The sequence below is a fragment of the Cydia strobilella genome, chromosome 1 (assembly GCF_947568885.1).
Source record: "Cydia strobilella chromosome 1, ilCydStro3.1, whole genome shotgun sequence".
Lineage (NCBI taxonomy): Eukaryota > Metazoa > Arthropoda > Insecta > Lepidoptera > Tortricidae > Cydia > Cydia strobilella.
The window spans coordinates 29,275,186-29,289,459 of record NC_086041.1 but is presented as its reverse complement, the minus strand read 5'-3'; the positions used below and the strand labels follow the sequence as shown (position 1 = coordinate 29,289,459).

Sequence of the window (14,274 nt, the reverse complement as noted above, 5' to 3'; positions counted from 1 at the left end):
ATTGTCAATTTTACGTTCACTGTTAAATTTTGTGTATTGACCTATATTATTTTTTACATACAATGCTGTTTCATATATATAAAGCGACGGAAGAGTTAATATTCTTAATTCAGTAAATAAAGCTTTACATGATTCAGTTATGTTTAAACCACGTACAGACCGTATACATTTTTTTTTGCTTTTAAACACTAAATCTCTGTCTGTTGAGTTTCCCCAGAAAATTACCCCGTATCTTAAAGTTGACGTGACGTAAGCGTGATAGGAAGTTATGACAGCAGATTGGTTAACTACTTTCCTAAGATGATGGAGCGCGTATGAGAATGAACTAAGTTTCTTACATATATGGTCAATTTGATATTTCCATGTTAATTTATTATCTAAGCCTAACCCTGAAAATTTTGTAACGTCAGTTTCATAAATTTTATGCCCATTATATGATACCTTTAAATCCGTCACTTTATCTACTCTTTGCTTAAAGTGCATTATTTTGGTTTTGTCTAAATTAATGCGAAGGTTATTACTGTTCAGCCATTCAATAAGCGATTTTAAGGAATTGTTTATTTTCGTCTCGTAAGTCTGTGAGTCTTCTCCTGTGAATATGACAGTGCTATCATCAGCAAAGAGAATCATGGGCTCCTCGATCGCTAATGGGAAATCATTTATATACATGAGAAATAAGAGTGGTCCTAAAACGCTGCCTTGCGGGACGCCTGCTTTCATTTCTCTGAGATCGGATAACGCCGTTACTTGATTTTTGGTCTGGACGCATATATGGTCCAGTTGAGTGTATTGCTTTCTCCCCGTTAGGTAGGATTCAAATAAACTAAAAACATTTCCCCGGATTCCATATCTGTACAGCTTGGTCAATAGTATTTTATGGTCAACGAAACTTCGCCATATTAGCTGTATCAGAAAATTGTACCCGTCTCTAGCCTTTGATGTGGCGTCTTCAAATTTCGTAATGGGATCAAGAAAAAAAAGGTGCATCCGATAAAAGATCTTAAGGGAAACGGCAATTACCTTACATAAGGGCCGTACCCTAATTGTCAGCTAAAGAACCTGTTAATTAAATAAGTATTACATATCATCTACCTCTATAAAAATCAACAAGATGCGAACAATGTTTCAGAATATTTTGCATAAGTATAAGGGCACTTTGGTCACGGTAAATGAACCAACTTCGCCATGTTAGCTGTATCAGGAAAGTGGATACTTATGTTTGGGCATCGACTGTACCTACAAGAAAACCACCTTTATAGTGCAATATTTATATCGTAGCGCTATCTGACGAGGTCGTTGTCAAGTTAAGCTGCTAAGAACCGAGTCGGGCCAGTCTTGTTTCCGACGAGGCGTAAAGGCGTAATTTATATTACTTTTCAACCATTCAATAGAAATAAATACATTTGCAAGAAACATTTTAGATTAAATTAACTATGTAAATTTCTTTCGAACCGAAAAGTCGTGACTTGCTAAATTAAAATTAATGTTAAATAAATGTTAGTGTTACAATTGACATTTAATGTAATAAATTATATAACCTTCTTCTTTCCGTGCCCGTGGCCCTCCTCGTTCTTAAGCGCCAGGTCGGTCGATCCTGGGTTGTCTCTTTGTTCAACTGGCTCTGTTCCAAATCCATTGATATGGTGGACCACCACGTAGCAGGCGGGCGGCCTCTGCCTCTCTTATTATCTGGTAGTGCAAGGGCTTTCCTCACAACATAGTCTTCGTCGCGTCTCATGATATGTCCGTACCATCTCAATCGGGATTCTTGAATCTTGTCGGTGATGGGGGCGACCTTGTAGCTTCCTCTGATGTATTCGTTACGTACTTTATCGAGTCTCGTCACACCGGCCGCCCACCTCAACATCTTCATCTCATTGACATGGAGTTTTTGTTTATGCGCCTGTTTGATCATCCAGAATTCTGCACCATACGCCATAGCAGGTCTCACAGCTGTTTTGTAGACTTTGCCTTTGGTCTTTATCGGCACACGGCGGTCACAGAGCACCCCCGAGAGCACCCTCCACCTCATCCAAGCTACATTTACCCTATGTGACACGTCCATGTCCACATTTGCGTCCGCAGACAATACCGAGCCTAGGTATTTGAACCGGCTTACTATCGGTACCGAGTATCCATCAATGGTGATTTTTGATGCTGTCTGCTCTGTGCGGCTATATTTGCAGCTGTTCCGCACATTTATCAATAAGTACAACATCGTCTGCGTACAGTAGGCACCATGGTAGGGGGGACTGGATGTCTTTGGTGAGGTAGTCCATAACAATGTTGAACAATAGCGGGCTAAGAGCAGACCCTTGGTGTACGCCAACTTTGACCTCGAAGGGGGTGCTTGTACCAGCTAGGCTTCTCACTTGTGTGCTTACATTGTCATACGTATCCTGTGCCTGTGTTATGTAGCACTCGGGACTTCTTTGTGATCTTAGAGCTTGCCATACTAGTTTACGTTTAGTTAAAATTGATAACCATTAACCTATAATTTAATTCTTAAGATACACTAAATTTTGTTTCCTTGAAATATTTATAATTGGTAGAATTCAACTTGAAACTTTCCAGCATAATTTTATATTCAAATACCTATTTTCCATCTAAAATCTCACTTAAGAAATCTCTCAACCGTTGGAAATGAAATGTGCCCCCGATGTCCCGCTGTGACAGTTTGATTAACGGCTTTTTAAACTGCGCCATTCGAAATAGTTCGCTGATAACTTCCCGACACCCTCATATTAGAGATTGGCTCTATGGGAATGGAAAGGAAATGACGGCAAGGAAGATGGGTAAGTAGTTATTAGGTACAAAACAAAATTCTTAAGTAGCTTAATATCTAACAAAACTTATTTGGAAAACTTGGAACTTAGTATTCGCTTATAATTTTCTTAGGCCATAATACACATATATCAAATTATTCATACAGACCGTCATAAATTATTTACACATAGACAAGACCGACAAAACAAGACTGCGCCTCACCCAGCCAGGAACATAACAGCGGGCATATCAGCAGTGGCAGCATGGTTGCATTTTTATCACCTGTCACTATGCCTGTCACTTTCGCACTTTCATACTCGTTAGAACGTGACAGGCATGGCGACAGGAGATAAAAATGCGACCGTGCTCAGCCCGCTGGGGACGAAATTTTGTGGGAAGTGACACGCTCTGGGATAGGGAAGGGATAGTAATAAACAGCCGGCTATGCAGCCTAAAGCCAATATTGGAACGTAGGTGGCGTAGGTTATGTCGTCGAAGGAAAGCGTTAGTGATATGCTTCTCGTTGTTTCCGTTTCGGTCTTCGTAATATCTTGTATCAAGCAAGGTCGATATCATCTTGAGATGTCGTTTGTTTTCGTCGATTCGAGATGCTATTTCTTCTTCGTCTGATTCGCTGTCGGTTTAGTCCAGTTGATACTTGCTGCTTTGATGAATTCGCCTGTGTCGTTTGCTATGTTGAGCCACTCAGAGGGATGCCTAGTGATACCCCATGTCCTGTATCACTAATTATTTACACATAGGTAATTAACTTAATTTGCACCAATAAGCATAATGAATTTCAAAATACGAGTAAACCTAATTAATGTTTTATTTCATTGAATACTGTATATCAATTCAAGTTCAACCCTCCATACAAAGGCCAAAAATTTTTCGCATCAATTTTTTTTTCTATTACTTTTTCGTAGTCAGAACACGACACCGAATAGGCCCTTATACAGATCCCCACTATTTTTGTTAAACCTTGTATTGTACATAGAGTATATAGTATTTGATTACATAACAAGCAAAGTGCAGGTATAATGTTAGAAACTTGCAACACCAAAGTATTTTAGTGCAATCTCAATATATCATTACCTCAAATGAGGATAGACTCTTCACGAGTCTCCTAGTAACCCCCTCACGTAGTTTATGAGCTCCTCTCGAGAATGTATTATTTTACTCGGATCTTTTTACGACGCTACAAGCACTCTGCTTGCGAAATATAATCTTCACTTATAAAGTTTCGGGGAAAGTTAGCGGTGGCGTTTTTGTTTTTCTTTTTGTAGCTTACGTACGGATCGAATATCATTTTGATGTTAAACAATCGCTTTTCGGTGAAGGAAAACATTGTGCAAAGCAATGATTTGAGTGTTAAAAAAACTTACCTACTTTTAAAAAGGCGATACTATTTGTACCTACTGCCGCATTGCCCGCATTCAAATAAATAGGTAGAGCATTAGTTTTATTATTCTGCTGTTGACTGTTGAAATTAATATTAAATAAAGTTGGGCATTTTCTATGAAAAGGGACCTTATTGTCGATGGCGCTTACGCCGCACAGCGTCGCGCGGCATTGTATTTATATCGTAGCATCGTTTATAATGGCGTAAGCACCATCGACAATAAGGTCCCTTTTTATAGATAATACCACAAGTAAACTTTAATCAGTAAAGTTCATCATCATTTATTTTTCATGATTTCCATTCAACCTCTAATTATGGTAAAAGAAGCAAAACCTACTCGTATTTTGGAACTTACCTACCTGATTGAATAATATAACCTCAAGTTAAAGTGACGTTTCAAATATCCCCTTTTAAAGTCAGGAAAGAAAGAAAGCACTTTCGGAGTCGTATCGTTAATATTCAGGACGGGGCGAGTGTGCACGTTAATTAACGAGGGGATGACGAGACGCCCGCATTAATCTTCGAACGAGTTTGGAATTGTTCTGCTGCCCGGGCGGTTAGGGCAGCGACAGGCTAGAGATTGCACGACTGAGGCCGATTCTACATAGGTTTACTTAATTTGTTATTGTCAAGACCGTATGGCCTTGATACGACTCGCAGTGCATTCTACGGGGCGTTGCATTAAGCATAACGGATCAAACGAAGGCCAATGATAGAGGATCTTCAGAGCTATCGATTTGACCCCATGTATATTCTACGAAAATTAATGGTTTCGGAGAAATCATTGAATTCTGTCTTGTACCTTTCGTTTGATCCATACTGAACGCGATGCCGCGTTACTTTAGATATATTATTAATCACATGAATAGACGCAACGCGCAAATTGAATGTCGGAAATTTGCCGAGTTTGTGTGCATTTCTTTTATAAGATATCATTGAATGTGAGCATAGATTAGATAGATAGGAAAACACGCATTTTTAAAATGATTAGTTTCAAGTAGAATTTTATAATGCCCTAAAAAAATATTTAATAAAACTAAGATTCACTTTCTAAGATATAAAGTTAAATATAATTTTTGCCTACGCGCACGACCGCCCTTAAGGTAAGGAAGTGTCATTTTCCGGGCAGTAATAGTGACCTCTCTGACCTCTGACCCTTGAAAATACACATATGCATACATACCTACACATTTACACAGATACATTCACGCACCCGCCACAAAGCCGGCATTCACAATGCTTTTGAGCTTTTGTTCATTTTAAGGGCTCGTAAAAATTCTATAGGAATTTTATACAGAAATTTTAACGTTCTCGTAATCTTTGCGGGTTTGATGTGGTCCTTTGCTCTTAATGAATCTTAAATTTTGAATGTGTGAGTTGTTGCCAAGGCTATCGGATTTAAGAGACGCCAATATGAATAAATTTATGCGATTTCATCCAAAGTTTCACGTACCTACTATTATATTACTTAATACTATTTTATTTGGTAACATACTTTTTTGCGGTTCCGTACCCAAAGGGTAGAAACGGGACCGTCGGGACCCTATTACTAAGACTCCTCTGTCCGTCTGTCAGTCACCACGCTGTATCTCATGAACCGTGATAGCTAGACAATTGAAATTTTCACAGATAATGTATTTATGTTGCCGCTATAACAACAAATACTAAAAACAGAATAAAATAAATATTTAAGTGGGGCTCCCATACAACAAACGTGATTTTTTGGCCGTTTTTTTGCGTAATGTTAACCGGGAATGGGAGCCCGACTCGCACTTGGCCGGTTTTTATTGCAAATCTCATTTGTAATCTAATGGATAAAGTTGAAAACGGATATTTTGTTATATACATGATGTTTTTTTAGTCACCTGCAATAATTTACGATAATTATGGGACTCATGGGACCCACCCCGTAATCGCGAAAAAAAAATTGTCTGTTTCATACATTTTGGCTGGTCTGATGTTGATATACATATTATATGGGAGTCAATTTTTTTTCGCTATTTCGGGGTTGGTCCCATAGTCAAAGTTGCTCAGTTTAACCTATATTATATTCAACCGTAAATTATTGCAGGTGACTAAAAAAACAACCTGTATTTATGTGTATGAATTTATAATACTACTACTACTAACGCAGATAACAAAAAACCATATGAATTATGAACCTTTATTACCACATCTAGTCCTAAAAATTGTACACCAGAAGAAAATACAAAAAGATAATTCGATTCTCGTGAAATTTTGTAAGCAGGCTCGGTAGTTAGATTTTTCTGTCGTTTCGTTTTCTGGAAAAAGTTCAAAATGGCGGAAATTGGCATAAAGGACTTAGCGCCAGTGGAGTATATTATAGCACTTAAGACCATTGTGAGTTCGCTGTGATAATGACCCAATGAAGTATTTTTTATTTTTACATTTTTTAAGCTTATCGCGAGGTCTACAGCTCACAGAGCCCCTAGTAGTCCCTAGTCCTATTTCGATTGGCTTTCTCAAGTGAGTGGCCGGCTTGTTTGAATAAGCCGTCAAAAGGCCTCTCTTGACCGCTAGGATCTAAGGCTTGACGTGCACTTGCACGGACACGTTCCAGTATTAACCACTTGGTTAGGCAATCCTAACAAGTGGTTAATACTGGTTATTCGTCAACAATTAATTACCTATTAAGGAAAATGTTCTAACTTTTAAGTTTTTAAGGTACTATTTACGGTTCTGGAAAACAATAGCGCCTAAATTTCATGAAAAAGATAATTTTTAGTAGTTTATCTGTAAAAAGACGGAGGAGACTGAAAAGTGGATGGACAGACGAATAATTTTCGCATTTATATCTAATTTTACCTTTCTTATTATACTTGGGGGCCTAGTCAAGATGACAACCGTTAATCGACAAACGAAAAGTAAAAATGTAGCGGAATGACAGATGCTTTATTTTTGTATTGTATTGTAGTTCGGGCGATTTTCCGCAACTCAACGACTGGCGCCTATTTTGCGTGACATGGGGGTGGGCTAGTCCTGCCAGCCCAGCTCCTCGAGGAAACCTATCAAACCTTTGATGTTGAGTAGGACCTCGGGGAGGTCTCTCGGGGATCCGAGATGTTTTGCCCTGTATGGGGCCACTCCGCGGCACTCCAGCACCACGTGAGAGGCTGTTTCTTCTGTCTCCATGCATCCTCTGCATAGGGGACTGTCTGTGACACCTGTTATAAAAAGATGTTTGTTAAATAGTCCATGACCTGTTATGACACTGGTTACCATGCTCAGTCGGGTCTTTCCCAATTGAAGGAGCACCATTGTGAGCTTTCCGTTGATGCCAGGCATGGCTTGTTTGGCCTGTCTGCATCCAGTCTGGTTTAGCCAATGTTCTGTGTGTAGTTTCCCTGTATGTGCCAGCAGCATTGAGGGTACCTTGCTAAACGGTATCGGGAGGATCGGTTCTGGGCCAATCGCTCCCGCAGTCGATCCTTGCCTGGCAAGCTCGTCCGCAGCATCGTTACCACGGGATCCGCTGTGTCCTTTGATCCATTGTAGGGTGATCTTATTGTTATGACATACCTCCATTAGTCGTTCGTGGCATTCGTGTATAAGTTTGGATGTGACTATATGGCTTTTTAGAGCCATCAAGACTTCTCTACTGTCGGAGAGTATACGGATGGATGCTTTACTTTATTGTTAAGAGAATAAACGCGCGTCAAGGTAATTTTGAACACCTCGCCCGCTTAGCAACTTCTGCTTCTGACTATGCAAAAAGTCACATGACTATTTCGATGCATTATTTAAATTTCCTTTGGCATTTGCTTTAGATAAACGATTGTCAAGTGATACTGTGGGCGCCGCTCGTAGGTGTCCTGAACTTTCCGTTTCAATATCCGCCGAGTCGCCTGCCCCACTAACCGACGGAACAAATAAGCCTTTTTCCATTGTGCTGAAAACGCTGCATATATTATATTTTTATAGAATTATACTATTTAAACTTTTAACGTTATTTGCAAAAAAAAATTAGTAACAGTTTGGCCAGACAAATGAAGAAACACTAAAAATTGAAAAATAAAATTAATCTTAACTTCAAACGTATCAGTTTGCTAGCGCATATAAAACGAGATAATATTTTATTTTTTCCCGTTTGAAGTCGGTTTGACTTTTTTTTAAGATTAATTTTTCTGTATCACTCTGTACAAGTGTACACAATTGTAATTGCGTAGGTTTAGGTTAGGTTAGGTTTTTGTCAACCTACAAAATCCATTATTATGGTGCCTATTTTTCGCGCGTCGTACAACCCAAACGTCTTACTTATAAGATTTTGAAGCGAGAAGTGTCCCTAGATTCATTTTAACTTTGCGGTTTTAGGTAGGCAGCTATGATATTTATTAAAGCATATGGAGGTTTATTTTAACCATTAGGTACTCATTCTACAGAACTATTCTTCAAAATTTAATAAGTACCTTTTCTAATGTCTTAGGAAAAAATAAAAAAATACGGTTTTTGTAATAAGAACCGACTTACGGCCTTTTTACACTAAAATACTAGAAATGGGAGCTCGTTTTGATTTATTGTTCGTCGCTGGAACTTTATCCGCTGTCCGCCAATAGCTATCCCCATTTATAAGGGGATTGTAAAAAAGAGCCCAAGCTAATGTTTTTAAGATACTTATCCAAATAAAAGGAGTGCCGTTTGATGTGGATAAGGGTTAAATAAGAAAATTAACATTTATAGCCCTTAACTTTTGGATATGTCTACTGGAAATACGTGAACACAGTTTTGTGTTTGAGCCAGTATATGTGTACGTTTCTTTATGTAGAACATTTAGACTGTGACAGATATTTTTGAACGCGAACTGTTTAGATATATTTATATTTGGAAAAGTATTCCAGTGGCATATAGTTTTGGTGCATTTTTTCATCCCTACTATATATTCTGACTGTAGAGTCCTATAGGTACCTAATAGATAATGAAATGAACAAAAATGTAATGCCTAGGCCTAACTTTGTTTCCAAGCTTGGCTGGACACTTCCCAGTCCCTATAATATTATTGAGGGTTCCGAAGGACGAGGGTGTGAACGACGCGGACAAATTCACAGCCAGCTTTATTACTATAGATCTGATTCATCGCATTGGCCCATCGCAGGCGTTAAATGATGCCAGGCCGGTTGGAACACGCACGCTTCTAAAAGTCACAAACAATTAACAGTAGGTACCTAAATATAAATTATTACTAATAATCAATTTTTTAAGGGTTTGTGCGAATTTAATTCAATTAAATAAGAAACGTCAAGCGTTTAATACTTCGTTGATGAGAAATATATGTAATCATTAATAAGGTAGTGTAAGTATTAACCAATTAAATCGGCTACTAATTTGATACTATAAAGATTAGCCTCGTTTTTTTAACACTAGAAAAAGTGTAAACAATCTTGACGTGTCTTTTTATTCATTCATCCACCTCCTTTTATGGAGTTTTGTTGATTTTAAAATTATTGACAGCGCATAAACATATTTTATCTTATTCAGAACGAACTAGGTACATTGCCCATTAAAACACACGGAGACTTGTCCGTAAAATAGTTTTGAAATAGGACAAACTGTGTTCATCTCGTACGTAAACTTTCAAGCTTACGCAACAGTTTTGTTACTTGTTACAGAAACTGAAACGAAAGCTTTGGCAAGGTCTAGGAAAAATTTAGTTGAATTCCCTGTAGAGTTCTCAAGTACCCAGTGAGATCAGAAATTGATAATCCAGGTCAACAATTTAATGAATCCATGACAGAAATGAGTTACGCAGAGTACTACGTAGGCGAACAACACGCGAACGCGTATATTAAAACTACTACTTCGCGTATAATACTATATTAACAACAAATACCAAAAAACCGGACAAGTGCGAGTCGGACTCGCCCACCGAGGGTTCCGTACTTTTTAGTATTTGTTGTTGTAGCGGCAACTTAGGAGTCTTAGTAATAGGGTCCCGTTTTTACCCTTTGGGTACGGAACCCTAAGAACAGAATAAACTAAATATTTAAGTGGGGTTCAAGCACGCTATACAACAAACGTGATTTTTTTTCTGTTTTTTGCGTAATGGTATGGAACCCTTCAAACATTGTGGTGAAAAGCGAACGGAAAAGACTAGCCTCCGCCTACGATTTCTTCCGTGTAAAACTTTGGACAAATACATACTTTACCTTCAACGGCTTCAGCTGGGTGTTGTATGTCAGTATTGAAAGAAATGACATATGTATGTATGTATGTATGACAGCCTAATTCCAATAAATTGACAGTCACCTTGTCACCTCTATTGCTGTAATCAAAGAGTAAAGTGAGTATATGCTGTAATTAAGGTTGAAGGCAGCAACTAATGGGTCGGTGTCTGTCTAGCACTGAGTCATTTACGTCATATATTTCGTTATATATTTATCACCACACCAGCTCTCAGGAGAAAGTTGCATTTTATCCACAAGAGTGTTAAATAATGATTTGGTGTTCATTATTTATAATTAATTAGTGTCTCGTCTCCACGCCGCGCCGCAGAGGAAACATTAATCATACCAATTAGTGTTCAAGTCTGAACAAGTGAAAAAATAGCATTTTCTTTCATGTTTTGGAGACGGTGTAGACTAATGGTTTCAAATATAATTTGCTTTGTTATTAGAGGAAACGCGAGAAGTTGCGTTAGAAAACATTTTCAGAGTTCATTGGAGTATGACATAACCTTTGAACCTCTATTCTAGCGTTTCAACTGATATTTTTTAATACTACGTCGGTGGCAAACAAGCATACGGCTCGCCTGATGGTAAACAGTCTCCGTAGCCTATGGACGCCTGCAACTTCAGAGGTGTTACATGCGCGTTGCCGACCCTAACACTCCGCACCCTCGTTGAGCTCTGGCAACTTTACTCACCGGCAGGAACACATGACTGTGAGTAGGGTCTAGTGTTGTTTGGCTGCGGTTTTGCGCAATTAATTTCAAATACTAAACTAAGTGCAAGGAACTAATGGGCCAAGGGGCGCCTTTTATGCAGAAAAAAGTATTAGAATTATTTTACGTTTTCTCAGAATTTGCGGTAATTAATTACAAACAAGAGTGCCACAAATGTGAATTACAACAAAAATGCCACATTTTTATTTTTTTGTTGCTCATTATAATCCCGCGTGTATTATTTTTATAATTTTTCATTTAAATGAAATAATATCTATCAAATGAAACTGATTTTACCGAAATCGGTTAATGGACTGATGAGTAATTACTAAATAAACTCTGCAAATAGGGGTGCGTTGCGTTGCTTCTATAATCAGCGCCATCTATGTCAGCGGCACATTCAGTTCCGAGTAATGGCTACTTTCCTCTATACACTGATATCAAAACAATACATACATATATGTATTATAAGTTGCAGAGATATAAGCCACCGCGCCATAACACTTTTCGTTACTTCTGGTTTTTGATCCGACCCCCTCTACGGGTTTTTAAAGACGTTCACCCTACCTTACCTAAAATAATTATATTTTTAGAAACTTGCTTTTGTGTTAAGCTGTGAAGTGCCCTGTTGGGGCAATACACGACGGAAAATGTGAACTTCCATGGGACGACATCTTCATACTGCTTGACAGCAGCGCTGTAAACTGTGAGATAAATAATTTGTTTCATACCCATCAGGAGTCGTAGCACGGTACGCTTATCACCATGCCTGTCACGTTCTAACAAGTATGTGAGTGCGAAAGTGACGGACTTAGTGATAGGGGAAACCATGCTGCGCGGGCAGGGCGCTGCCGCATCCATGCACAGAGCAAAGCACCTTTCACATCAGTTTTAGCTTATATGTAATTATCAAAAATTTCATATTTAAATACCTCACATAGTTAACACCAATAATAAACATATCTTAGTATCAATACAAAATATAACATAATAATAATACCTTCTTAGGTACTAGCCCTAACGAAACATTATTCATGAACTCAATTGAGTATATCAAAAAAGTTAAACATATCGACTAAAACAGTTTATATTGCCCAAATATTTCCTTGGCTCAATCGTCTTGCCTGTATTTACAAAAGATTCTATGTTACCCCTCTACTAATATCACATAAAACCTTTTCGTACTAGGCTTGAGCTCATCTAACCTAATCACGTAGGAGTTATAGTTTCTGCAGGGTTAGCAGTTCTCGACCAATGCGGAGCTCCGGGCAGGAGCCAGTTATATTATAACTGGACAAAACTGGATCTGCGCCGGTTAGTTACACGGCGAAGTTTGGCAGCTTATTATAGTGAACCAACTCGGAAGGTAAATTGTGATGTTTATACAAGGTGTTTATTTAGCCAACTGCAATAATTTATCAGCTGAATATATAGGTCACACTGAGCAACTTTTACTATGATATCGAAATCGCGAAAAAAAATGTACTCTCCCATTGTCCCAAAATGTATGAAACATCCAATTTTTTTCGCTATTTCGGGGCTGGTCCCATAGTAAAAGTTGCTCAGTATGACCTTATATATTCACAACCCGTTTATTATTGCAGGTGACTAAATCAAATAAAGATAGGTAAACCTTTAACGTCGTGTAAAGAAACGGTAAGTAGAGATAAATAAAATGCAATACGGCAACAACATCAAAATGTATTAAGGAAATTGACAGTGACATTGCCCCCGTCAACGCTGCAAAACTAAAGGGGCCCAATGACTATCAGTCCGCCGGACGATATCGGCCTGTCAGTTGTTCGGAACTGTCAAATTTTTGTTCTAACTGACAGGCCGATATCGTCCGGCGGACGGATAGTCTGTGGGCTCCTTTACGGCTACACCAGCATTACTGCAGCCGTATTGCAGCGTAACATAAGTGACATTATTGTCGCAAGCGTCAAAATTGATGCTCCTGTCGAAATTTTTGACATTTACGGCAGCAATGCAGCCGGTAGTAATGTCGCGTTGCAATACTGCTGCAGTGATGCTAGTGTAGTCTGAATCCGAACGATGACAGGTTAAAGGTGACATTCCTATGACAATTGCAGCTTCACTACTGTTGCGACATTACTGCAGTGCTGCGATGCTGCTTAGGTTGATGCTGCGGCGATGATACCGGAGCTGTATCTGTCAATTTCCTTGATGAAATGAGTAGTTCGCCGCCACGAATATCAAGGAAATTGACAGATACAGCGCCCGCCTCATGGAAGCAGCAGTAATGCGGCAACAGTAATAGAGCTGCAGTTGGCAACCGAATGTCACCTTAACGTTGCTGCAGTCGCCATCGGAATGTACTTAACCTTTAAAAAGTTTAAAACAATCTTAGTTAGGTACCTACCTCTACTCGTATAGCCAATTCAATTACCTACTGTAAAGTTGATTAATCTCTTTTTTCCTTGCGATTGATGTAAGATCATTAGTCCATACAAAATCAATTAACTAAGTCAAATAAACTTCTTTTGGACACTTCCAAGACTTAATTATCGTAGAAATTGAAAAAAAAACTTCCCTTATTTTCCCGTCGACCCAATTTCTGATTCTTGCGAAGGAAGGCGGTATGATTAGTGATGTGTCATTGCTAATATTTTTATTCCGGAGAAAATTACGCTAGCAATAATGTCGGAGGCTACGGAATTTATCTACTTTAAGATCTGCCTCATGGAAGGCAACTTTAATATTAACTGTCCAATCTAGAAAACTAAACAAATGATTTTATTATAGTCCGTCCGACAAGAAATTGTAGAAAATAATTGAGGGTGCCACTTCCTACGTAACTGTCACATTTTTGACGTAAAACATGGATTTTTTTTAGTTCTATTTTATTTAATTTCTACTATTTTATGTTACACTGTACACGACATTGGTTCGATCCCAGCACTGGGGGCTAGCCCATAACGACAAAAACGCCAATTGAAAGTGAAATAATCTATGGAAAGGATCACGTGACTTTTCGTTATATATGTCATCCCGTTACATTTTTTCTTTTGGATCGGCGTTCGTCATTGTACCTACATTTGTCATTTTGGCTAGGCCCCCTGGGCACTGGAGGCCTTGGTCACTTGTTCTTTCGTACATAACATCTATTTCGTTTATTAACCGTTCTATTATTATTAAATTGACAAGCTACTGAAGTGCGCTTCATAGGTGCTGTATAATTGTGACAAAC

General features: G+C 38.6%; 1 protein-coding gene across 1 annotated transcript; it reads right to left on the bottom strand.

Moving 5' to 3' along the window:
• Positions 1–1,516: 1,516 nt before the first annotated feature.
• On the bottom strand, positions 1,517–2,065 carry LOC134756246 (uncharacterized). Its single transcript, XM_063693108.1, has one exon. It carries the CDS (start codon positions 2,063–2,065, stop codon positions 1,517–1,519), a length of 549 nt encoding a protein of 182 aa, XP_063549178.1.
• Between the last annotated feature and the right edge of the window lie 12,209 nt (positions 2,066–14,274).